Raw genomic sequence first — 26,434 nt, 5'->3', positions numbered from 1 at the left:
CCAGTGTGGGAGCACTGATATTCCACTGAGCACAGAGAGAAGCAGATGGTGGGTGAGAGAATCCGGAAGGCTTCCGATTGTGGGTGCCAAATACCCTGAACTGTTGGTCTAGATTAGACATGCCTTGAAAGTGATTAAGAGGAGGCAAGGCATGGTGGACATTAGCAAATGGCAGTGCTGTCCTCAGCAAAACATATTTTATTAGGAAGAGGCGTATGGAGCTGAGTGAAGATTTCCTGCATTGCCTGTTTGCAAAGGTCACTCCACAATTTTGCATCCATTAGAGGCGGCATAGTGACTGTTTTATGGAGCCGAACAGCTGAGCTGCCCCCATCAATCTTCTTTTTGAAGCTGGGAATGTGGAACAGCCAAGGTAGCGCACAAAGAGGGATGCGGGATGCGATAAAGGTCAGACCTGCGATAGAAGTGCTAAGCAGGGCTATTAGTTAATTAAAAGGCCTTCACAAATCAACAAGGAACCCTTTTAAAGTGTGGCTTTGGATGAATCTGAAATTTGCATATGTCAGTTTTAGTAAGAGGACTTCACAAATTCTGGCACTAATTATTGGAAAGAGAGATAATGCTTTTAACATTTTTTGTTTTCGTTTTCATTCCCTAGCCCAGTAATGCCCCAGAATTCACCTTAGTGTACCCTTAGCACACAGCTGCACTGAGTGTAGAATTACTTTCGGCCAATAAATAAAGCTTTAGTTGATTTAATCTAACACTCCCACTTTCTGAAATTGCAGCTCTGGCACTAAAAGACAAATGAAAATTTAGCTGCAGCAGATATTACCTGCTGAAGATAAAGGAATCGGGCCCACTAGGAAAATCAATATGTAAACATGAGATCCTCTAGAGGTAAAAAAAATGTAAGGACAATTTTCTTTCTTTAGTTAGGTTTTTAAAATGTTAAATAATGTAAAACAGACCATTCACCCTAGCCTATGAATGGCTGTGGATAATACAGGAAAAAAGGAATATGTGCAGAGCCTGACAAACTAAGGTTCACTGGAAATGCAGTCTATTTTTCTAGAAAATAAGGCGTATCCATGTCAGTGGTGTTTTTGTTTTTATAGTCTTGATTCTAATTTCTATTATACAAAAAGTCTGGAATGTATCACTGAAGTTCCCATCCCCTGTTTTTGTCTCTGCTTCAATATTTCTTACCAGTTTTCTGCTGGTATGGTTTTGTTTTATGCTTGTGCATCTTAATAAAAATCCTTATAATACTATAAAGAAAATATATGTATAGAAGCCCCCACCTGGAAGCATTTTTGGTGGATTTCAGCAGGCCTTGTGTATAAAGGTCTCTTCCAATTAACCAGAGCACAAGTGTCCAGATAAAGGGATGTGATAGCACTACTCCCTTCTGTCTTGGTCAAACCTCATCTGGAGTCCTGTGTCCAGTTTAAGAAGGATATTGACGAGCTGGAAGGTGTGGAGAGAAGGGTGACCAAGATGATCGAGGGTCTGGAAACCAAGCCTTATGAGATTGGTGCAAAGTGTTGGTGCTGACCTTTAAAGCCCTAAACGGTCTTGATCCAGTATACCCGAAGGAGCGTCTCCACCCCCATCTTTCTGCCCGGACACTGAGGTCCAGCACCGAGGGCCTTCTGGCATTTCCCTCCCTGCGAGAAGCAAAGCTACAAGGAACCAGGCAGAGGGCCTTCTCTGTAGTGGCACCCGCCCTGTGGAATGCCCTCCCACCAGATGTCAACAATTACCAAACTTTTAGAAGACATCTGAAGGCAGCCCTCTTTTAATGTTTAACAGACTACTGTATTTTAATACTTTGTTGGAAGCCGCCCAGAGTGGCTGGGGAAACCCAGCCAGATGGGCGGGGTATAAATAATAAATGATGATGATGATGATGATGATGATGAGGGACAGTTGAAGAAACTGGGAATGTTTAGCCTGGAGAAGAAGAGACTGAGAATTGACAAGAATAGCCATCTTCAGACACGCATGCAAGATGGAGCGTGCTTGTATTCTGTTGTGCCAGAGGGGAGGATCCAAACCAATGGATTCAATTGCCAGGAAGATTCCAACTAAACATTTAGAAGAACTTTTTGATGATAAGAGCAGTTTGACTGTGGAACGGACTGCCTTGGAAGGTGGGAGACTCTTATGCCTTGGTAGGTTTTTAAGTGGGGTTTGGATGGCCATCTGTCAGGTATTCTTTAGTTGTGATCCCTGCATTGTCAGGGTTGGATTAGATGACTCTTGGGGTTCCCTTCGAGCTCTATAATTCTATGATTTTGTTATCCTTAGCTTCTACGTCATGTCCTTTGCGTGTGCTTTGGTACCTTAAGCCTGTGTGCTCTCCCAAACTTTGTTTAAGCTGTTTCCATCTTACTGAGCAAATCACTACTACGATAGGGAGGGTAAAGTGTCAACAAAGGGCCTCTGTTTGATCTGATAGCTTGATCAGAATGATCCAGCAGGTACCAGCTTAATTTAGGTTCACCTCCAAGTGCCAGGGTTTTAAAGGAGCCATCAAGGTGATGTGACGTTATACCAAGGAGATCCTAGTATGGTTGTTTTAAATTTTGTTTGCTCTGCAGGGCTGCCTAGAGATAGGGAAAGACAAAGACCTCGGTCCTCACTAGGAAGACACACCGATGCATAGTTAAGTTGTGGACTTCCCTGTCGCAGGCCATGTCATGAGCCACTGGCTTAGATGGCTTTAAAATGAGGTTGAACAGATTCATCAAGGAGTATTATCTGTAGAAATAATAATAATAATAATTTATTTATACCCCGCCCTTCCCGGGGTATAATACTAAGGTAGATGGGTCAGCAGTCTGACTTGGAGGTATTATTACTTGTTATGTAGTGAAGTTTCACCCTGGGCCAGCAGGGGGATACCGTAGATAGTTTTCACTCAGGTCTGTAGATAGTTTTCACTCAGGTCCACGTCAGTTATTTTAGGCGGGAAACTCTGGGTTGTTGTTGCTACAATGTTGACAGCCGGCTGCCTATAAAAGCAGGCCGGCTGAGCTGTTTGCTGTTCAGTTCTGTCTAGCTTGCAAGTAAAGAGCTGCTCTGGAGGAATCGCTGTGTCGTCTGCTATGTTCGCCCACAACTTAACATTACTATTACTATTACTATTATTATTATTAATCCTGCCAAGTCAGATAATAATAAGTGGCAATTTAATTTACATACTACTTAATGCCTAGGTGGCTTCTAAGCAGCTTGCAAAACAGAAAAACAACTGCACAACATTATTTAAAAACAGAATTTAAATACAACCCTTTACATCAGGGGTCAGCAAACCTTTTCAGCAGGGGGCCGGTCCGCTGTCCCTCAGACCTTGTGGGGGGCGGGACTATATTTTGAAAAAAGAGAATGAATTCCTATGCCCCACAAATAACCCACAGATGCATTTTAAATAAAAGCACACATTGTACTAATGTGAAAACACGCTGATTCCCAGACCGTCTGTGGGCTGGATTTAGAAGGTGATTGGGCCGGATCCTGCCCCCGGGTTTAGGTTGCCTATCCGTGCTTTACATCCTGCTTCTGGGGCCTATCAGGGGCACCTGGTTGGCCACTGTAGGAAACAGGATCATAGAATCGTACAGTTGGAAGCAAACCTGAGAATCATCTAGCCAAACCTCTGCCATGCAGGATTCTGCAGCTGTATGGGGACTGAACCTGCAACTTTGGTTTTATCAGCACATGCCCATACCAACTGCAGGGTGCTAAAATAGGGACGTAGGAGGCTGCCTTATACTGAGTGAGACCACATCAAGCTCAGTACTAGGAACATGAGGAGATTCTGCTGGATCAGGCCAATGGCTTATCTAGTCCAGCATCCTGTTCCCACAGTAGCTCACCCAGATACCTCAGTGGGAGACCAGCAAGCAGGATTCAAGCACTAGAACACTCTCTCCCCTCCTGTGGCTCCCAGCAACTACAATACAATAATATTTATTGTCATTGTCCCATACAGAACAACGAAACTGAAAATCTACACCAGACATTCAGAACCAACAAGCCTTCTATCCCAGCTATCCCAGCCTGGTTAACCCCCTAAAAACTCTGATACCCCATAATTAAATACAATATACTCCCACAGAGACCACCTTAAAGGTAAAGGGACCACTGACCATTAGGTCCAGTCGTGGCCGACTCTGGGGTTGCGGCGCTCATCTCGCTTTATTGGCCGAGGGAGCCGGCGTACAGCTTCCGGGTCATGTGGCCAGCATGACTAAGCCGCTTCTGGCAAACCAGAGCAGCGCATGGAGACTACCTTACACTGCGTTTAAAACCAAAATCGCATTTGGATAGAAACTGTTTCTCAGGCAGCTAGCCCTATACAGTGGTACCTCTGGTTAAGTACTTAATTTGTTCTGGAGGTCCGTTCTTAACCTGAAACTGTTCTTAACCTGAAGCACCACTTTAGCTAATGGGGCCTCCTGCTGCCGCTGCACCACTGCTGTGTGATTTCTGTTCTCATCCTGAAGCAAAGTTCTTAACCTGAGGTACTATTTCTGGGTTAGCAGTGTCTGTAACCTGAAGCTTCTGTAACCTGAAGCGTATGTAACCCGAGGTACCACTGTATATAAGTTTATATAAAATCGGGCTCAACACCCCCCCCCCCTGTGGCATCCCCGTATTCATGAGATCCGCAGAGACATGGGAGCCCATCCTGACCCGTTGGGAATGGTTTGATAGAAAATCTAATATCCACCTTCACAAAAGTCCCAGGTCTAATAGTTTGGGCACCAATCTATGCGGAAAAATAGTATTAAATGCAGAACTAGTATTCAAAAGCATTGTTCCCTCCAACTGTGGAGCACAGCCACTTTGGGTAGTAGCCATTGACTGCCCTCTCTTTCATGACCCTGTCTCCCCCTTTTTTAAAGCCATTCAAGTTGGTGGCCATCACTGACTCCAGTGGGAAAGAGTTCCATACTTTGACTATGCCCTGCAATCTGCATGAATAAGTACTTTCTTTTACCTGTTCTGAATCTTCCCAAAACTCACAGGTTGCCCAAAGCCCTGGAGGCAAAGCAATGGTGGTGAAGATCTACAAGAATGATGCAGACCAGGAGGGGATCATACGCGAGATCAGCTTGCTGCAGAAGCTCTCCCATCCCAACATTGTCAGGTGGGTCTCTGGGTGGCAGGTGACCAGGGGTGGCTCCCCCACTCGCCTCGGTGAGGCAGTCGCCTCAGGCGGCAGGCCGGAGACAACTGGGAGGGGCGGCAGATCCAGGGCCCCAAGAAGCATGCCTCACACTACCTTCTGCGCTTGTTTCCCATGGCCGTGGTCTAGAAAGAGTGGGAGCGATGCTTCGGCCACCTGTTCCCCTTCCCTTGCTGCTTCCAGGATGTTGGTTCTTCCCTGAGCGACCTCTAGCTGCCTCAGGCTGAAAGCAAAGAGTAAGGTTACCGTAACTTCTGTCATAGAGCTTCAGTATGCTGATGACAACTTAGTGTGCGCGTGCTCAGAGGATGACATCCAAACCATCCTAAATATCTTTGCAGAAGCTTACAAAAAGCTTGTCCTATCACTCAACATTCAAAAAACCAAAGTGCTGCACCAGCAAGTACAAAATAATCCTTCTGGCAGCACCACAAATCCAACTCAATGATGTAATGTTGGAAAATGTCAATCACTTCTCCTACCTGGGCAGTTATCTTCCCACAAGGGCCAACACTGATGCCGAAATCCAGCATCGTCTGAGCTCTGCGAGTGTGGCTTTCTCCCAACTGAAGTATCATCATTCTTGTTCTTGGTTTAAATGACCTCGTGCTAGACAACAAAAAGGGAAATGTCATGATGTAATAATAATAATTTTATTATTTGTACCCTGCCCATCTGGCTAGGTTTCCCAGCTACTCTAGGTGGCTTCCAACAGAACACTGAAAACAGAATAAAACTTCAAACATTAAAAACTTCCCTAAACAGGGCTGCCTTCAAATGTCTTCTAAAAGTCAGATATGTGTGTATTTCCTTGACATCTGATGAAAGCGTAGTGAGGGAACTGCCAGAAAGCCCTCAGAGCTGGACCTCAGTGTCCGGTTGAACGATGGTGGTGGAGATACTCCTTCAGGTATACTGGGCCGAGGCCATTTAGGGCTTTAATGATCAGCACTAACACTTGGAATTGTGCACAGAAATGCACTGGGAGCCAATGCAGATTCTTTAGAACAGGTGTTATATGGTCTTGGTGGCCACTCCCACCAGTCTGGCTGCCGCATTCTGGATTAGTTGTAGTTTCCGGGTCACCTTCAAAGGTAGCCCCACGTAGAGTGCATTGCAGTAGTCCAAGCAGGAGATAACCAGAGCATGCACCACTCTGGCGAGACAGTCCGCAGGCAGATAGGGTCTCAGCCTGCGTACCAGATGAAGCTGATAAACAGCTGCCCTGGACACAGAATTGACCTGCACCTCTATGAGTAGCTGTGAGTCCAAAATGACTCCCAGGCTGTGCACCTGGTCCTTCAGGGGCACAGTTGCCCCATTCAGAACCAGGGAGTCCCCCATACCTTCTCGCCCCCTGTCCCCCCCAAACAGTACTTCTGTCTTGTCAGGATTCAACCTCAATCTGTTACACCCCATCCATTCTCCAACTGCCTCCAATCACTCACACAGGACCTACACTGCCTTCACTGATTCTGATTCGAAAGAGAGGTAGAGCTGTGTATCAACCACATACTGATGAACACCCAGTCCAAACCCCCTGATGATCTATCCCAGCGGCTTCATATAGATGTTAAAAAGCATGGGGGAGAGGATGGAACCCTGAGAGACCCCACAAGTGAGAGCCCACGGGTCTGAACACTCATCCCCCACCACCACTTTCTGGACACAATCCAGGAGGAAAAAGCAGAATCACTGTATAAAAGTGCTTCCAGCCCCTCTAGGTGGTCCAGAAGGATGTCATGGTCAGTGGTATCAAAGGCCGCTGAGCGATCCAGCAGAACTAGAAAACAGCTTTCACCTTTGTCCCTAGCCTGCAGGAGATCATCAACCAGTGAGACCAAGGCAGTTTCAGTCCCATGATGAGGCTGAATCCCGACTGGAAGGGATCCAAATGGTCCACTTCTTCCAGGCGTGCCTGGAGTTGTTCAGCAACCACCTGCTCAATCACCTTGTCCAAGAGTGGAACATTTGAGACTGGGTGATAGTTGGCCATATTGGCCGCTTCCAAATATGTTTATTTAAGAAGCTATTTAATGATCACCTCTTTCAGTGGGTCTGGGAAGGCTCCCTCACAGAGGGAAGCATTCACCACTCCACAGAGCCCATTGCCTAGCCCTTCCCAGCTCGCTTTTATGTGCCAGGATGGGCAAAGATCAAGGAGACAGGTGGTTGGTTTCACTCATCCAAGCAGCCTGTCCACATCCTTGGAGGTAACAGATTAGAACTGATCCCATGCAACTTAACCAGACAGGACTCTAGCACTCTCCCGCCCCGGCCCTGCTCCCATGGTGGAGTCTACCTCTTTCCGGATCTGAGCGACTTTATCTGCAGAAACTTTGCAAAATCGTTGCAGGAGATCTTGGAGTCCTTACCAGGCCCAGATAACACAGGTGGTTCCGTTAAATTGCAAATCACCTGAAAGAGTGTCCTGCTGCTGTTTTCTGCAGATGCAATAGAGGCAGTGAAGAAGGTCCTCTTTGCCGCCGCTATCGCCATTTGGTAGGCTCGACTTTGAGCTCTAACCTATGTCCGGTCTGATTCAGAATGAGTTATCTGCCACTGGCGCTCTAGCCATCTCAGTGATTGTTTCATCACCCTCAGCTCCAGGGAAAACCACATGGCTGTCCGGGCTCCATTCAATCGGAGAGGGAACTTCGGAACCAAACAGTAGATAGCACTGGTTGACTCCTCATTCCAGTAGGCCACCAGGGAATCAGCTGAAAGGCCATCAACATGGGACAAAACATCCCCTACCACTTTCTGGAAACCATTTGAATCCATTAAGTGGTGGGGGCGAACCATCTGAATCAGTCCTACGTCCCTGCAAAGGGGAAGGGTCGTGGAGAAGTCCAGTTGCACCAGGAAGTGATCTGACCATGGCACTTCTTTTGTTTCACTTTTACTAAGTGTCAGATCACTACATCCATAGAGGTGAACACCAGGTCCAAGGCATGTCCGTGACTATGATTTTTGTACATTATATTCCCTAATAAAGGTATCTTGGGATCTGTGTGAAGGGCGAGAAGCTGTATCCCATTCTGGAGGTAAGGAACAATTCCCCAAGTGATTCCTCTTTACTGTTATTATGCCTATAAGTATACAAGCAGTAACCATAACATAACAAATTGTTTCCCCATGATGGTACTGAATGTTAGGCAGCCCTCAAGACTTGAACCCTTTCCAGTGAGTGCTGGCTGAGGGATCCACTTATTCTTTCGGTAGTGGGCTCCAGATAATACTGTCATTCCCACCCAAGAGTCATCTCGTTCTTTTAGTACTAATGTGATGGAAGCTTCCACTAGAGCACCAGCAAACAACAAATCCCTGCACATAGAAAACTAGCAAGTAGAGCATTTCTGATTTACTAGCTTTCTGTGTGCAAGGATTTGTTTCCTTTTTGGACTAGTGGAGTGGTCTGCCATGGGAACCCTTGCAGGCAAACTGAAGAGGAACACTCCAGGCACAGGTTGCTGTTGGTGGCAATTTAACCTTGGTCCGTGAACAGCCTGCTTTGTTTGGCTGGTGCTGGGACCAGTGTCCCTTCCAGCTTCTTATGGAAATGATAATGGGTGTCCCTCTTCAATCCTCTACTGGTAGTATGTGAATGGCGGGTGCCTGGAAGAGCTGCTGGCCTGCAAAGACGTCTCTCTCAGCTGGAAGGAGAAAGTGGACCTGGCTTCAGACATCACCCGGGGGATGGTCTATTTGCACTCCAAGAACATCTACCACCGGGATCTCAACTCCAAGGTAAGCTAACTGGAGATCCTCCCTGGGCAGGGGCAGTCTACCTCTTAAGGACCAGTTGATGGTTGGTGCCCACTGGCACTGTTAGGGCAGAAGACAAGCAGGTTGTCAGAACCAGAACCAGAGCAGGCAGGTGGGGGTTGGCAGTGCCTCTTGCACCCTAACGGACTAAGCTCCACTGGTTGCTGGGCAGTGATAGCAAGGGAGGGTTGTGGTCTTTACGTCCTGCTTGTGGACTTGCCAGGGCGTTTGGTTGGCCACTGCGGAAAACAGGATGCTAAACTGGGAGCTTAGTCCAAATCAGGACATTCACTCATCTAGCTCAGTACCAAGGATGGAAGAAAAGCTCTGCTGGATCAGGCCCATGACCTGTCTAGTCCAGCACCCTGTTCTCACAGTGGCCAGCCTGTGGAAAACCAGCAATCAGGACTTGAGGACCAGAGCACTCTGCCTTTTCTGTGTTTCCCAGAAACTGGGAAGCATTGCTACCCCTGACCATGGAGCTAGAGCATAGCCACCGTGGCCAGGAGCCCCTAATAGCCTCAACCTCCATTTATTTGCCCAGTCCTCTTTTAAAGCTGTCTCTGTGGGAGGGAGGGTGTTCCATAGTTCAACACTGCGCTGTGTGAAGAAGGACTTTGTTTTATCTGTCCTGAACCTTCCAACGTACAGCTTCGTCGGGTGTCCACAAGTTCTTGCATTAGGAGTACTGTCTATACCAGGGGTCAGTAACCTTTTTCAGCAGGGGGCCGGTCCACTGTCCCTCAGACGTTGTGGAGGGCTGGACTATATTTTGAAGAAAAAAATGAACGAATTCCTATGTCCCACAAATAACCGAGATGCATTTTAAATAAAAGCACACATTCTAATCATGTGAAAACACCAGGCAGGCCCCACAAACAACCCAGAGATGCATTTTAAATAAAAGGACACATTCTACTCATGTAAAAAAAAGCTGATTCCTGGACCGTCCGCAGGCCAGATTTAGAAGGTGATTGGGCCAGATCCAGCCCCCGGGCCTTAGTTTGCCTAAAGGTAAAGGGACCTCTGACCATTAGGTCCAGTTGTGGTCGACTCTGGGGTTGCGGCACTCATCTCGCTTTATTGGCCGAGGGAGCCAGCATACAGGTCATGTGGCCAGCATGACTAAGCCGCTTCTGGTGAACCAGAGCAGCACACGGAAACGCCATTTACCTTCCCGTCGGAGTGGTACCTATTTATCTACTTGCACTTTGATGTGCTTTTGAACTGCTAGGTTGGCAGGAGCAGGGACCGAACAACGGGAGCTCACCCCGTCGTGGGCATTTGAACCATCGACCTTCTGATCAGCAAGTCCTAGGCTCTATGGTTTAACCCACAGCACCTACCCATGGTCTATACCAACTGGCAGCAGTTCTCCAGGATTTCAGAGAGGGAATCTTTCCCAGCCCTGCCTGGAGAACCTAGGCATTGAATCTCAGACCTTCTGCATGCAAAGCAGATGATCAGCTACTGAACTTCTGGCCCTACCTGATTAGACGAGCCTTTGGTCTCTAAGCAAAGGCAGTTCTTTATGCTCTTCAGAGATTTTGCAAATTATTGTAAATTTTGTATTCATTTCATAAAATTTATACGCAGCTTGATTGTTAAAAAAAAAAAAAAAGGAGCCTCAGAGTGGCTTACAAATTCAACACACATTAACAAAGAGCCCTTGCAGGAAATCTTCTACATGAACCTAGAGAAAACTGGCTGAGTATGGGAGAGACGCATCTTTTTTGCTGCCTGCCTCTGTGAGGCAAAGCTCTCCAAGCTTGAACAGTGAGGTCATTGCCAATCTACTTAGAGGAGAGGCAGATCATCTGCTGGTTAATGGCATCATCGCTTAATGGGATTTTGGCCTCTGCATTTCTTGGGCCTTTTCCAGAAGCCTCCAAATTTGCAGAGCTGTTGTTGGTGCGGGTAGAGGTTCGTGTAAGATTGGAATTTGGGGTCACCCCAAGGGAAACAAGTGGGCATGAGATTCCTGGAAGAGGGAAGAGTGTATTTGTTTGCACAGTGATTCAGCAATAGCTATCATTAAAAGGCGATCAGGCAAATTATTGGATAAGAAGGTCTATCAGTGACTATTAAATTAATGGAACTTCCATGTTGAAGTCAAGTCTACCTCTAACAGCTGCAATCGGGGGGCGGGGGGGACAACAGGATGCAGTTCTTTGGAGAGCTTTATGTCCTACGTGTGGATTTCTTAGAGGTATTTTGCTGATAATTGTGGGAAGCAATGTGTGTATGTTTGTGTTGATCTAGGAAGCCTCCTAGGGATGTCAACTAGGGATGAACAAATCCACCTCTTTCTCTTTCTAATTTCCTCCACGGTCTTAATTTGTGTGTTTAAAAAATTCTCACGAGAAGGTCCTCACTTTGGCTGCACACACACACTTTTGCAAGCAATTTCCCCAAATATCATTCATGTGTTGTTTACGCTAATATATGCATTTGTTACCACAAGTTTGTTTCTATCCTTCTTTTTGGCCCAAAGGCCTCCAAAGCATTGAACAGATTAATAGAGAAAGAAATATACAGTACGTATAGAAGTACAATGAATAAATACAACAATTCAATAAAATTATAAAATAACGAAGTCGCTAGATGCTCCATCAATTCCATTGTATGTGTTTGTGAGCTGGGTTTGTTATCTCACCACAGATACAGCTCCCTTGTGTTCCACCTCTTACTTAGAAGCCAAGTTAGCTCATATCCACAGTTGCCCAAGGGGAACCGCCCTGAAGGAGCAAACACTGGTGACACTTTCCCCCAAATTATAATTTTTTGTACTTGTTTTTTAGTTGGAGAATAGCCAAATATTTGGAGAAGTGCAAATTTTGAAGCATAGTTGCATTTCCGTTCATATATTGTTTGGGGAGATGTAGTTCTGGTAGGTTTATATTAAAATGAAGACTGAACTGAATTTCTGCCTCACTCCTAGCGATAGCACCCAGCTATGGTGGGGAATAAAATGGGTCTGTGTCTGTTTATCAGGGTGTCATAGGCATAAGGGGAGACCGAGGAACTACAGTGGTACCTCGGGTTACAGACGCTTCAGGTTACAGACTCCGCTAACCCAGAAATAGTACCTCAGGTTAAGAACTTTACTTAAGGATGAGAACAGAATCGTGCTCCAGCGGCACGGCGGCAGCAGGAGGCCCTATTAGCTAAAGTGGTGCTTTAGGTTAAGAACAGTTTCAGGTTAAGAACAGACCACTGGAACGAATTAAGCTGAGGTACCACTGTAGTTGTCTACTCTAAGGGTAACAGGCCTGATCCAGTAAGCCAGCGTTTTTCAACCTTTTTTAGTCCACAGCTACCTTGACCAACTCCATATGACCAACAATATATGAACGGAAATGCAACTATGCTTCGAAATTTGCACTTCTCCAAATATTTGGCTATTCTCCAACTAAAAAACGAGACCCGTTCACAACATGAAAAGAGCGCAACCTGCAGCGGTGCATCTGCGCACGCGCAGCTTGCGATTTGCTGCTTCTGTGCATGCGTGTGACGTCATTTTGTGCATCTGCACATGCGCGAGTGGTGAAACCCGGAAGTAACCCTTTCCGGTACTTCTGGGTTGCCGCAGGATGCAACCTGAAAAAATGTATCATGAAGCAAACGTAGCATGAGGTATGACTGTACAAGAATTCACCGACCTTCTGATTGAAGGCTCCTTCAGCCAGTAAAGCGAGATGAACGCTGCAACCCCAGAGTCGTCCGTGACTGGACCTAACGGTCAGGGGTCCCTTTACCTTTATCTTACAAGAATTCACACACACCTCCTAGTGGTGCGGCAATAAAACTACTGGCACACTTGCAAAGCTAAGCAGGATCCGATTTCAAATAATAATAATAATAATAATAATAATAATAATAATAATAATAATAATTTTTATTTATACCGCGCCCTCCCCAGCCAAGGCCGGGCTCAGGGCGGCTAACAAGCAATAATAAAAACAAGTTGAATGAATACAGCTTAAAAACAAGATTAAAATACAACATAAAAATATTGAAACATTAAAATATTAAAATGCAACCTCATCACAGGAGGAGAATGGAAAAAGGAAAAAAAGAAAGAGGGGGAGGGAATCAAATTGGCTCCAAGCCAAAGGCCAGGCGGAACAACTCTGTCTTACAGGCCCTGCGGAAAGAGATCAGATCCTGCAGGGCCCTGGTCTCATGAGGCAGAGCGTTCCACCAGGCCGGAGCCAGAGTTGAAAAGGCCCTGGCTCTGGTTGAGGCTAATCTGACTTCCTTAGGGCCCGGGACCACGAGGGTGTTGCTGTTTATGGACCTTGAGGCTCTCCGTGGGGCATACCGGGAGAGGCGGTCCCGTAGGTACGAGGGTCCTAGGCCGTGAAGGGCTTGAGGATGAGGGAACGCATGTTGAGATTCATGCATTGCAGGGGGTTGGGCTAGATGACCGTCGGGTCCCTTCCAGCTCTACAACTCTGTGATTCTCGTATGTGTTCAAAGTTGCCACTTAGAGCAGGACAGGAAGAGAGAATGCGTAACCTTGTAAAGTGTGCCTTAAAATGGGTTTCAGAACTGCCTCATTCGGGTGACCCAACGGGGGCGTGAGGCCCTGGTGACGGATTTCGGCCTAGCCAAGGAAGTGGCGGAGCTTTCTGCGAAGGACCCTGAGAGAAAGCTTTCTTTGGTGGGCTCGGCTTTCTGGATGGCCCCTGAGATGTTGCGAGGGGAACCTTATGACCGGAAGGTACCATGTTGTCCACACCTCCATTAGTTTGAGGGCTGTTCTTTGTGGGACCCTATCTGGCCCTTATCCCCAGGGTACCTTGGTTTACTAGAGTAGTGTGCCTTGTTAGTAGTGATGGAAGAGCCTATGAATTTCAGTTTCTCTGTTTTCCCCAATGTTATGTTCAGCTTACATCTATTTGTATTTTTTTTTAAGTCCTCAAAATAATTAGTTGACAACTTAGCACATTTTCCCATTTTATATGCCATTTCCCCTAATATTATTTGCCTTTAATGCCATTTTAATGAATATGCATTTTCATACACACTTTCCCTAAGTGTTTGTGAGTGAGAGTGCGCGTGCGCGCGCACACACACACACACACACACACACACACACACATTTAACTTGGATTGGAGAACTTCATGGCAAAATTTAGAGACATGTGAATTTCAAGGATAGCTGTATTTGGGTTAATATCTAGTTTCAGGAAGTATTAATTGGGTAGGTTTGCATAAAAATGTGAACTGAACAGAATCCACCTTTCAGCCCCTGGGTACCATCCCTATTTATTTTATTTTGCAACATTTATATAATGCTTGATCACTATACAGTCATACCTTGGAAGTTGAATGGAATATGTTCCCGAAGTCCATTCGACTTCCAAAATGTTTGGAAACCAAAGCGCAGCTTCCGATTGGCTACAGGAAGCTCCTGCAGCCAATCTGAACCCGTGGAACCCATGTTGGACATTTGGGTTCCAAAGAAAGTTCGCAAACCAGAACACTCACTTCCAGGTTTGCGCCGTTCAGGAACCAAAACGTTCGACTCGCAAGGCATTCGGGATCCAAGGTATGACTGTAAAACCAAAAAGCATTTTACAGAAACCCCTCGTATAAGCTCACCTGCGCCATTGTTTAATGTGGGTAGTAAATTTATTTCCGTTCATTCTATGTTGTCTCGCCAGCATTCTTGTCTTAAATCACTCACTTCCCACACATTCTCCCCTATCGATCTGGATTTTCTCATTCCAGCGATACTTGAAAAAGGTGAGCGCATGAAACAATCCAGATTGGAGGAGAGGAAAGTGTGGGCAGAGAGTGATTTAAGAGGAGAGAGTCATATGGGTAGTGGAGAAGTGACTGAGGTGCAATAAGCTTCCTCTCCACATTAAACAACAATGCAGATGAGCCATCAATCTCTGACTCAGACAACAGTGTATGTTGTTTGCTTTTATGCAGAGACCTAGACAGCATCATCCTTAGCTGTGGTGGGTGGAGAAGTCTGCCTGCTTTCAGGTATTTCCAAGCCATTCAGAAGACTTCAGGGGACCCACCCACTGATGGCGTTTAGCCAGCCTCCCCGACAAAAGAGGCACTTGGCAACTTTGCCAGGCTCATTAAGGACTTAATTATCCAGCACTGGCTCTCCTCCAAGCTCCCAGTCTCACAGGAATGTTAAAAGCAGTCTTTTATTAGCAAGGCACCTCTGTTTGTGGACTAGTAACCTCAGGGTTCCTGTCTTCCAACCCTTTATGATGTCGCCTCCAACTTCTGTTATGTGAAAGGCTAGATTGTTGGTCCATCTGCTCACTGCCTGTGGGGCCTCCAGATACCATCTCCCACTGACCCCTTGCTCCCTCCTGTAGGTGGACGTCTTCTCTTTCGGCATTGTCCTGTGCGAAATACTAGGGAGAATCCCAGCTGACCCTGAGGTGCTGCCCCGGACCCAGGTCATTATGGTGCTTTTATCTGCTTTTCCATCTCAAGTACAGGTGAAACTCAAAAAATTAGAATATCGTGGAAAAGTCTGTTTATTTCAGTAATTCAACTTAAAAGGTGAAACTAATATAGTTGTGCCCCGCAAGACGAATGCCTCGCAAGACGGAAAGCTCGCTAGACGAAAGAGTTTTCCGTTTCGGAGGTGCTTCGCAAAACAAATTTCCTATGGGCTTGCTTCGCAAGACGAAAATGTCTTGCGAGTTCCTGCGGGTTTTCCCCCCTCCCCCCCTTTTTCTAAGCTGCTAAGCCGCTTATCCGCTAAGCCGCTAAAAGCCGCTAAACCGCTAATAGCGCTAATCCGCTAAGCCGTCAATGGGCTTGCTTCGCAAGACGAAAAAACCGCTAGACGAAGAGAATCGCAGAACGGATTCTTTTCGTCTTGCGAGGCACTACTGTATATGATATTGACCGCCTAGAGGGGCTGGGAGCTGGGGGCACTGTTATACAGTGGTTCCGCTCCTTCCTCCTGGGCCGTGTTCAGAAAGTGGTGGTGGGGGATGAGTGTTCAGACCCTTGGGCCCTCACTTGTGGGGTACCTCAGGGTTCCGTCCTCTCCCCCATGCTTTTTAACATCTACATGCAGCCACTGGGAGAGATCATCAGGGGGTTTGGACTGGGTGTTCATCAGTATGCAGATGACACCCAGCTCTACCTCTCCTTTAAATCAGAACCAGTGAAGGCGGTGAAGGTCCTGTGTGAGTGCCTGGAGGCGGTTGGAGGTTGGATGGCGGCTAACAGATTGAGGTTGAATCCTGACAAGACAGAAGTACTGTTTTTGGGGGACAGGAGGCGGGCAGGTGTGGAGGATTCCCTGGTCCTGAATGGGGTAACTGTGCCCCTGAAGGACCAGGTGCGCAGCCTGGGAGTCATTTTGGACTCACAGCTGTCCATGGAGGCGCAGGTTAACTCTGTGTCCAGGGCAGCTGTCTACCAGCTCCACCTGGTACGCAGGCTAAGACCCTACCTTCCCGCGGACTGTCTCGCCAGAGTGGTGCATGCTCTGGTTATCTCACGCTTGGACTACTGCAACGCGCTCTACGTGGGGCTACCTTTGAAGGTGACCCGGAAACTGCAATTAATCCAGAATGCGGCAGCTAGACTGGTGACTGGGAGTGGCCGCCGGGACCACATAACACCGGTTCTGAGAGATCTGCACTGGCTCCCAGTACGTTTCCGAGCACGATTCAAAGTGTTGGTGCTGACCTTTAAAGCCCTAAACGGCCTCGGTCCTGTATACCTGAAGGAGCATCTCAGCCCGGACACTGAGATCCAGCGCCGAGGGCCTTCTGGCGGTTCCCTCATTGCGAGAAGTGAGGCTACAGGGAACCAGGCAGAGGGCCTTCTCGGTAGTGGCGCCCGACCTGTGGAACGCCCTCCCATCAGATGTCAAAGAGATAAAGAATTACCTGTCATTCAGAAGACATCTTAAGGCAGCCCTGTTCAGGGAAGTTTTTAATATGTAATGCTGTATTGTTTTTAATACTGATTGGGAGCCGCCCAGAGTGGCTGGGGAAACTCAGCCAGATGGGCGGGGTATAAATAATAAATTATTATTATTATTATTATTATCATGACATGCAAAGCGAGATGTGCTTCTACTTCTCAGAGGTCCAATCTTGCTCGATTTGCAATCCTTGTTTTGCTGATTTCCTTGAATATTCTAATTTTCTGAGATTGTTAATTTGGGGTTTTCATCAGCTGTACGCCATGGTCATCGCAATGATAACAAATCAAGGCTTGACATATCTCACTTTGCATGTCATGAGTCTATCTCAAATATTAGTTTCACCTTTGAAGTTGAATTAGTGAAATAAAGGAACTTTTCCATGATATTCTAATTTTTTTAGTTTCACCTGTAACATTGGCTGAAAGCAAGGCTTTGGCATGTTGCATCATGCACCATCCATGCAGTGCCCACAAGATGCTATGCTCTGTTTAAAAGCACATGCATTGGGAACTCTGCCTAGTGACAGTTATGGTTTTGTACAGCAACATCTGTGTCAGCAGGTGGAGTTTGTATGTTGCAGGAGAAGTTAACTTCAGTGAATTGAATCCTTGCTTAGAGGAAACTTTTACCTGGAAGATGCTCGGACTAAGACTTGGGATAAAATAAGAAAGCTTAAGGGGAGTACATTGCTTGACAGGAAAGGGTTCTATAGTCTATGCTAACTAAATATTTGGAGAAACCAAGAAGCCTTGTTTGCCTGTTTGTTCTCAGAAGATCAGTGCAGGTGCCAGGCTGTTTTGCTCCCTAGGCAAGGCTATCTACTTGCACTCGCCAGAAAAAAAATGGCTAACTTCAGTTTTCAAAAACAGATGTCTTGTAGACAAAAATAAAATAAAATCACAAAACTTGAAACTGCTAAATTTATTTTGAATTGCAAAATAATATTTGATTATTTTTTTCAAATACAAAAGAAAATGTTTTAGCACATATATCATTTGAATAATCTTCATCCCAAAATAGGCTTCTGAGACGTTGACCAAATTGGCAGGGGCCTCTGACCGCAGGTGTTCCCCACTCATTTTAAGGGGTCCTCTTTCGTGGAAGGGGAGTGGAATCTCTGGGGCCCAAGTGTAACAGAGGGGGCAGCATTCTGCACAAACTTGTGGTGGCACAAGCTCTGCTGTTCTTGAGCTGCATAAGTGGATGAAAAGCCGAGTCACCTGTGAATCCTTTTATCATTTTCCCTGCTAGGATTATGGCCTGGATGTGGCGTCCTTCTATGACATGATCCGCGAATGTCCCAAGCAGGTCTTGGATCTGGCTGCCAGCTGCTGCCGGGTAAGGAAGTTACTGGGAGGAGTTAAAAGAAAGTCCTCATCATGCAGTGTATCATTAACTTACAGAAATTGTTGCCATGATAGCCAATTAGCTTGGATGGCTTCAAAAGCGAAGAAGTAACTTTTTTTTTTCTTTTTTATGAGGACAGCTCTGTTCAGCAAGATTCTTGGTAGCTAGGAATAGAGCCTCCCTATTCAGAGGCTGTCTAAATAATAATAATAATAATAATAATAATAATAATAATAATAATAATAATAATAAATAATAATAATTTATTATTCGTACCCCGCCCATCTGGCTGGGTTTCCCCAGCCACTCTGGGCAGCTTCCAACAGAACACTAAAATACAATAACGTATTAAACATTAAAAGCTTCCCTAAACAGGGCTGCCTTCAGATGTCTTCTAAAAGTTTGGTAGTTGTTACCGCTTTGACATCTGGTGGGAGGGCGTTCCACAGGGTGGGTGCCACTACCGAGAAGGCCCTCTGCCTGGTTCCCTGTAACTTGGCTTCTTGTAGCGAGGGAACCGCCAGAAGGCCCTCGGTGCTGGACCTCAGCGTCTGGGCAGAACGATGGGGGTGGAGACGCTCCTTCAGGTATACAGGACCGAGACTGTTTAGGGCTTTCAAGGTCAGCACCAACACTTTGAATTGTGCTCGGAAACGTACTGGGAGCCAATGTAGGTCTTTCAAGACCGGTGTTATGGGTAGGACAGTAGGCGACAGGCAGAAACTAAGGACTGTTGACCTTAGTCCCTGGCATCTGCTTAGCCACTATGGGGAGCAGGATGCTGGACTTGGTGGAGGTTTAATCCTTCTTGATTAATTCCATAACTAGGAAGGAGAGCTGGCTGGATCAGGCCCATGGCCCATCTGGTCCAGCATCCTGTTCTCGCAGTGGCCAACAAGAGGCCTGTGGGAAACTCTGAAGCAGGATTTAAGCATAAGAGCTCCTGCATGTCCAGCAACTGTTATTCAGAAGTGTTGCTGCCTCTGGTTATGGAGGCAGAGTCTAGCCCTCATAGCCAGCAGCCATCGACAGCCTCCATGAATTTGTCCAATCTTCTTTTAATCTTCCAACCTTCTGCTTCATTCGACTTCCAAAGAGAGCCAGTGTGGTGCAGTGGTTAAGAGCGGTGTACTCGTAATCTGGTGAATCGGGTTCGCTTCCCCGCTCCTCCACCTGAAGCTGCTGGGTGACCTTGGGCCAGTGACACTTCTCTGAAGTCTCTCAGCCCCACTCACCTCACAGAGTGTTTGTTGTGGGGGGAGGAAGGGAAAGGAGAATGTGAGCCGCTTTGAGACTCCTGAAGGGGAGTGATAAAGCGGGATATCAGATCCAAACTCCTCCTCCTCTTCTTCTCGGCCTTGATTTTTCTCTTGCTGCTTCTCCCCGCAACCCCTTCCTGCTGCTTCCAGGTGGAAGCGTTCAAGCGCCCGTCGTTCTCAGAAATCTTGGAGGAGCTGGAAGACACTGCGGAGAGGCTGGAGTCTACAGTGGGCAAGCAGACCCCCGGCTGAAGCACCAGGGACCTGAGCTGCGAATGTACTTGTATATCTTGAAACGGACAGTGGTGAGCAGGAGGGAAAAGGGCCTCATGGCAAAATATTAAAGGGGTGTCTTGCCCTGCTCACCCATTTCAGGACAGATCTGCGACTTGTATAGAGGAAGAGGGGGTTCTGTTTGTGCCTGGCTAGCCCCTGGATCTGTCCACAGCAGAGCCTCTCTTACAGAACAGCTTTTAAGAAAAGATGGTCCTGCCAAGGTCCTGTTGCTTGCAGAGTAAGCAAGGTGTACCACGCAAGCAGGGGAGAAGGGCCACCCACCTCTCCAGACCAGTGCCTGCTGAAGAAATGGGCTTTCGGTAGCTCTAGCCAGTGAGCCCAAGGTGCATGGAAAAGGCAGCAAATCCACTGCAACTGCCAGCCCAAAAACCCTTTTCTGGCCTGTTCTTCCCTCTCCACACAACATTTTATTGAATTTTTATTTGTATACAAAAACTGTAGGCACAAAAAAAGAAAAGAAAAATCTGTTCCTCAAGCCTCCCCCACCCCATTCCCTGGCCGTCTTGCTGTCACTTCTTGGCTGTATCTGCTTCTTAACTGGTGCCAGGATCAGGCCAGATGAGAGACAACCATGCTCACACAGTGTGTGTGTGTGTGTGTGTGTGAGAGAGAGAGAGAGAGAGAGAGAGAGAGAGAGCACTTTTTCTCAATACTAAGTTTAATTAACACATAGAATGCGGTGCCATAGAATGATGCTGGGGGCTTAGACAAAATTCGTCAAAGTGGAGCTAGTTAGGAGCTGTGGTCGCTGATAGTGGGACCTCTGTGCAAATAAATCATCCACTGGGAAAGGCAAATGCCCGCTTCCAAAAATGGGTATCTGCTTGGATGTTGTGGGGAATGGGAGGCTGGGCGCAATAGATCTATGCTTCATTGGAGCTCCCCCATCCTTGCCATAGCTGTCAACTTTCAGATTTGAAAATAAGGGATCAGCAGCCTCGAAAATAAGGGATCAGCAGCCTCACCTGTCTCAGGGATAGTCCACAGGATATCTAACAATCCGGGATAGCAGCGGGAAACGGCGCTGGAATAAGGGAATTTCCAGCAAAAAAGGGAAGGTTGACAGCTATGATCCTTGCAGCCCATCTTTTGCAACGTGCGATTCAGGGATTGCAGTAAGTAGGGCATTATTGACAAGATGACCTCTAAGTCACCCCCTCCCAACTCCTGCAACAGTGGGGTGGGCTCAGAAGTTGCCTGTTCACCATGATGGCCAAACAGAAGCAGTGTAGCTCTGAATAAGCTGCTGCTGGGGGGGCAAACAGCAGGTGAGAGATGCAGCCTTTGTGCCACTTCATGGAGCCTCCTGGCTGTCCTATGCTTGGAAGCAGTATACTCGGCTAGGTCAGACTTCAGCAAAACAGTCCTTTTTTCCATATCTAGCCCTGAGAAGTCCCCATTTTTCAGCAGAAGACTTTCTTCTCTTGCCAGACATTGTTTCTCCCTAAGCCAGGCATGGGAGAGCCTGTGGCTCTCCATGGGGCTTTGAACTCCCCCCTCACTGCCCCCATCAGCCTCAGCCTGCATGACCAGTGCTCTGGCATCCATCGTTCCACCTCTTCCTAGCAATGGTCCACATTTTGAGGTGTCCCTGCCAAGGGCACATCTCACATTTATTCCTGCAGCATCAGTACTGTTCCTGGGGAGCTTCCTGTTTACAAGTCACCATGGGCAAGTGATGAGAAGGGTGGAAGTTCAAGATGGGGAGTGTGGCATAAAAAGAGGTGTGCAAAGTATGATGGGCTGTAGCAAAGGCCCCGGAATCAACCCTTGGCATCCCTAGTTTTTTAAAAAAGATTTGAAGGAAAGAACCTTTTCTGCTTGAGACCCTGGAGAAGCAGTTGTCAGTCTGCATTTATTTTATGCTGGAGAGAAGCAATTCAGTTTGCATTTATAGGCAAACCTACCTAATTATCCAAAACAATCTGCAAACCGAAACTCACCCACCCTATGAAATTCGCAGCTCTCTGAATGTTGCAGTGCTGGGACATAGCATGCATATAAATGCACATACAGTGGTACTTTGGTTCTCAAACTTAATCCGTTCCAGAAATCCATTCCAAAAACCAAGGCGTTCCAAAACCAAGGTGTGCTTTCACATAGAAAGTAATGCTAAAGGGATTAATCCATTCCAGACTTTTAAAAACAACCCCTAAAACAGCAATTTAACATGAATTTTACTATCTAACGAGATAGACCCATAAAATGAAAGCAATAAACAATGTACTACAGTCACACAATCAATCAGTAGCTGAACAAAATAAGAGCTGCAAAAACGCAAAATAAATAGCAAAAACAGACAGACATCAGCGTCACACTCAAAACGGAAATGTGGCACTCAAATCGAAAGTGTAACACAAAACGGAGCACGTTTGGCTTCCAAAGAAAGTTTGCAAACCGGAACACTTACGTCCAGGTTTGCAGTGTTTGGGTTCCAAAGTTGTTTGAGTACCAAGGTGCTTGAGAACCAAGGTACCACTGTATATTAGTGAAAGTATACAAAATGAGAGCGCGTTGTAGAAGGTGAATTCCACACTAAAATTCTGGTGCGTTTTCGTGAGAGCTTATTTAACAACAAATCACAAACAGATGTGTGATTGTGGAGAAGTGAACTTAAGAAAGAGTTAGAAATTGAGAAGACACCAAAATTGTCAACATCCCTCAGCTGGACTTTGGACCAGGCAGCTTCCTGTGTTCGTGGGGGTGACTTTTGTTTTGGCCCAACCCAAACATGATGAGGGATGCCTGGCTTAATGTCACAGCTGCCAAGGTTGTCCCCTCCCTTTGCAAGCAGCGGTCAGTGAGGTGGGGTAGGGAATTCTGAGCATCTTGACATCACACTGTCTTGCTTTATCAGAAGCTATCTTGTAGTACTTGGGGGTGGTGAGTAGGGGCACAGTCCCTGAGAAGTCTTGCTGGGGCCTCAATCTCTAGGTTTTATCCAACATCCCCCCCCCCCCGAAACACAACATTAAAAAGTGGGATAGGTTTTGCCAGGTGGGCTTTTAAAGCAGGTACAGGGAACCCGGTGCCTTCCAGATGTTGCAGACTACAGGTCATCCCTGCCCACTGGCCATGCTGGCTGGGATCTTGGGAGTTGGAGTCCCCAACACCTGGAGGGGCTGTGGGTTACCCATTCCTGTTTCCTGAGGGTGCCACTCCTGCCCTCCCCATCACTGATTTTTTAAAAGTCCCATCTGCAGAGTTATGGCCCCAGCCTGTTGCAACTCATGATTGGTCTGCCTTTTCCCTTTGTGTGAATCAATAAATGACTTGGGAACCTGCTCCTCAAATACCAAACGTCTCAGTTTCCCTCCCCCTTTATGTGGCTTTCCTGTTTCTTTGGTAGCAGCTTTGAGAGGGTGGGGCTGAGAGCAGAAAGTTATCTGAAAAGAAGTCAAACTGAAATTTGGAACTGAAGTGCATTTGGGAGAGTTGATTTTCTGCCAACGTTCCCCCCCCCTTCTTCACAGATCCCAGCTTTGCATAGCCCCCCACTGCCTCCTAAAGCTTCAGACCTCTGCCTTCATCCAGAGCTGGTTACAGGGCTGTGCGCGCACACACACACACACAAATACTGATTTGCTACTAAAAAAAAAGCAATCAAGGCAAAACAATAACATGTTCGAAGTAATAAACTGATAGTACAGTGGTACCTCAGGTTACAAACACCTCGGGTTGCAAAAGCTTATGGACTCCGCTAACCCAGAAGTAGTACCTCAGGTTAAGAACTTTACATCAGGATGAGAACAGAAATCGTGCGGCGGCAGCAGGAGGTCCCATCAGCTAAAGAAGAAGAAGAAGAAGAAGAAGAAGAAGTTGTTTGGATTTGATATCCCGCTTTATCACTACCCGAAGGAGTCTCCAAGCGGCTGACATTCTGCTTTCCCTTCCTTCCCCACAACAAACACTCTGTGAGGGGAGTGGGGCTGAGAGACTTCAAAGAAGTGTGACTGGCCCAAGGTCACCCAGCAGCTGCATGTGGAGGAGCGGAGACACGAACCCGGTTCCCCAGATTACGTGACTACCGCTCTTAACCACTACACCACACTGGCGTCTGGAGGTCCATTCTTAACCTGAAACCATTCTTAACCTGAGGTACCACTTTGTGGAGGAGTGGGTGTTCCAAAGCCAGGGTGCCACCCTTGAAAAGGCCATCTCCTCCCTAGATTTTCAATGGTAGAATGCATGCTGCTTGTGCAAAAGGTCATGGGTTCAATTCTTGGTCTCCTGGTAGAGCTGGGAAAGAATCCTTGTCTGAAATATTCAAGAGCTTCTGCTGGTCAGTGTAGACAATCCTGGGCCATATGGACTGGTGCTCTGATCCAGGTTAAGACATCTCTCTACATTTCTATTTTAACTCAGCCCTTTGTTCAGAGCCATGAAGACAGGATCTTACTGGAAAGAACCCTCACTACCTCACTGGTGGAATACCTCCAGGTAAAGGTAAAGGGACCCCTGACCATTAGGTCCAGTTGTGGCCAACTTGGGGTTTGCGGCGCTCATCTCGCTTTATTGGCCGAGGGAGCCAGCGTACGGCTTTTGGGTCATGTGGCCAGCGTGACTAAGCCGCTTCTGGCGAACCAGAGCAGCGCACAGAAACGCCATTTACCTTCCCGCCAGAGTGGTACCTATTTATCTACTTGCACTTTGACGTGCTTTCGAACTGCTAGGTTGGCAGGAGCAGGGACCGAGCAACGGGAGCTCACCCCGTCGCGGGGATGCGAACCACCGACCTTCTGATCAGCAAGTCCTAGGCTCTGTGGTTTAACCCACAGAGCCACCCGTGTCCCATACCTCTAGGTAGAGCTGAGGAAATGCCCCCATCTGAAACCTGGAGAGCTGCTACCAGTCAGCATAGACAATGCTGAGCTAGATGGACCAGTGGTCTGACTTGGTGGAAGGCAGCTTTCTATGATCCCATTTTTCAAAGGAATAGAAAAAAAGAGAAAAGATTCCTTCTTGCACAGTTGAGAAAGGCCTCGGGTATACCAGGTTGCCCCAACCCCAGTCCCTGCTCACTGCTGGAACTTTTCCAACATTGTAGAATTCAGTTTGGTGGTGTTAAAATGCCTGCTGGAAGCTCCCGAGAGTTGTTCCACTGCCATTCCTGGGGTGCCAGTCTTCAGGGTTGTAGTTACAGCTGTCCTTTAAGTAGAAGATTGCTCCACCCATGAATTAACCTGCAAAACTGAGTAGCTCAGGACACGATGGCAGCTTGATCGATCAGACAGATCTCAGTCCCTTGGGCTTGCTGATTGGAAGGTCAGCGGTTCGAATCCCCGCAACAGAGTGAGCTCCCGTTGCTCTGTGCCAGCTCTGCCAACCTAGCAGTTTGAAAGCACGCCAGTGCAAGTAGATAAATAGGTACTGCTGTGGCAGGAAGGTAAACGGCCTTTCCGTGCACTCTGGTTTTCGTCACGTGTTTCCGGTGCACCAGAAGCGGCTTAGTCCTGCTGGCCACATGACCCAGGAAGCTGTCTGTGGGCAAACACTGGCTCCCTTGGCTTGAAAGTGAGATGAGTGCTGCAACCCCATAGTCGCCTTTGACTGGACTTTACCGTCCAGGGGTCCTTTACCTTTTACCTTTTACTATAAGCCCTGCTTGCTAAATGGAGCCACCTAGTTCAGAGCAGTCTACTTCTGTGACTACCACAGTGGAGGAAATTTGCTGTTATGCTCTGCTTTTGAGTTGCCTTGATCTCTCTTGGAAATAGGATACTGGGCTTAAATGGACCCTTTGGTGCAATCCAATGTGGAGATTCTTCAGCTTGCCATTTCCAAATGCAGCTTCCTCCATAATCTCCATGAGAGCGAGGGAGCTGCTTTTCACCATGGTGGTGAGCGCTGGAAGTCCCCACCCCCTACTTCTTTAGAGCATATTTCATTTTCAATTTAACTGGGTAACTGAGGATGTTGCAAATCCCAGGCACCCAACATCTTAATTTACCCAGAGACAAATCTGTGTCGTGAGGCTGTGCCCTGGAGTCATTTATACTTCCTGGTGTATAAAACGAGTCACAGTATGATAGTGTCTCCCTCTCTCCTCATTCTGGGGGGGGGGGGGTTCCCCAATGCAATCAATGTTCAAGCAGCTTATAACCTTGTTGTGCAGCTATGGCCACCACCTTAGAAGGCTGCAAAAGATTCGACCAAATTATTGCTGCATTTACATCCCCGTGTTCTTTTGCAAAGCCAGTAAGTGCACCCTAGTTACACACATGCCTGCACAATTGTGCAACGCAGAAACAAAGCAGAGGCAGCGCAACAAGCAAACCGTATGCCAAACAAGTTCTCCTCCTTTGCCACACTGGCCTTGGAGTGGGGCGGGTGTGTGTGTGTGTGAGGGCCTGTGCCCTGCCCATGGGAGCACCTGCCTTGCCAGATTTCTGTTCAAAATCTGGGTTGTTCCACTGGCTAAGCTGCATTCAGGCAGCTCCCTCTTGTGGGCATTTGTAGCAACAATGCGCTCTGCGCACATGTTAAATTGCCAGCCGAAGATTCTCAAGTGCCAGGGTGGAGGGTGGAGTAGGAAGGGATCCAAATAGTACAGTTCTGGTCACCTCGCCTCAAAAAGGATATTGTAAAGTTGGGAAAGGTTCAGAAAAGGGCAGTCAAAATGGTCAAGGGGACGTAGTGACTCCCCAAGAGGAAAGGTTGCAGCATTTG

At 47.1% G+C, this 26,434-nt stretch overlaps 1 protein-coding gene across 1 annotated transcript in view; it reads left to right on the top strand.

The window, feature by feature from the left end:
- The window catches only part of LOC307207785 (dual specificity testis-specific protein kinase 1-like), a gene marked incomplete at its 5' end in the record, with an annotated part of 44,227 nt that extends 23,871 nt beyond the window's left edge, over nucleotides 1-20,356 (top strand). The window contains 7 exons of the mRNA XM_079961847.1: nucleotides 5,001-5,122; nucleotides 8,160-8,208; nucleotides 8,762-8,911; nucleotides 13,482-13,655; nucleotides 15,283-15,366; nucleotides 18,114-18,200; nucleotides 19,619-20,356. Coding sequence (XP_079817973.1) covers nucleotides 5,001-5,122; nucleotides 8,160-8,208; nucleotides 8,762-8,911; nucleotides 13,482-13,655; nucleotides 15,283-15,366; nucleotides 18,114-18,200; nucleotides 19,619-19,720 — 768 coding nt within the window. The 3' untranslated portion in view covers nucleotides 19,721-20,356. The remainder of the gene's footprint in view (nucleotides 1-5,000; nucleotides 5,123-8,159; nucleotides 8,209-8,761; nucleotides 8,912-13,481; nucleotides 13,656-15,282; nucleotides 15,367-18,113; nucleotides 18,201-19,618) is intronic.
- Between the last annotated feature and the right edge of the window lie 6,078 nt (nucleotides 20,357-26,434).

The sequence above is a fragment of the Podarcis cretensis genome (genome assembly GCF_951804945.1).
Source record: "Podarcis cretensis genome assembly, chromosome: Z".
Classification (NCBI taxonomy): domain Eukaryota; kingdom Metazoa; phylum Chordata; class Lepidosauria; order Squamata; family Lacertidae; genus Podarcis; species Podarcis cretensis.
This window is presented reverse-complemented; position numbering and strand designations above follow the sequence as displayed.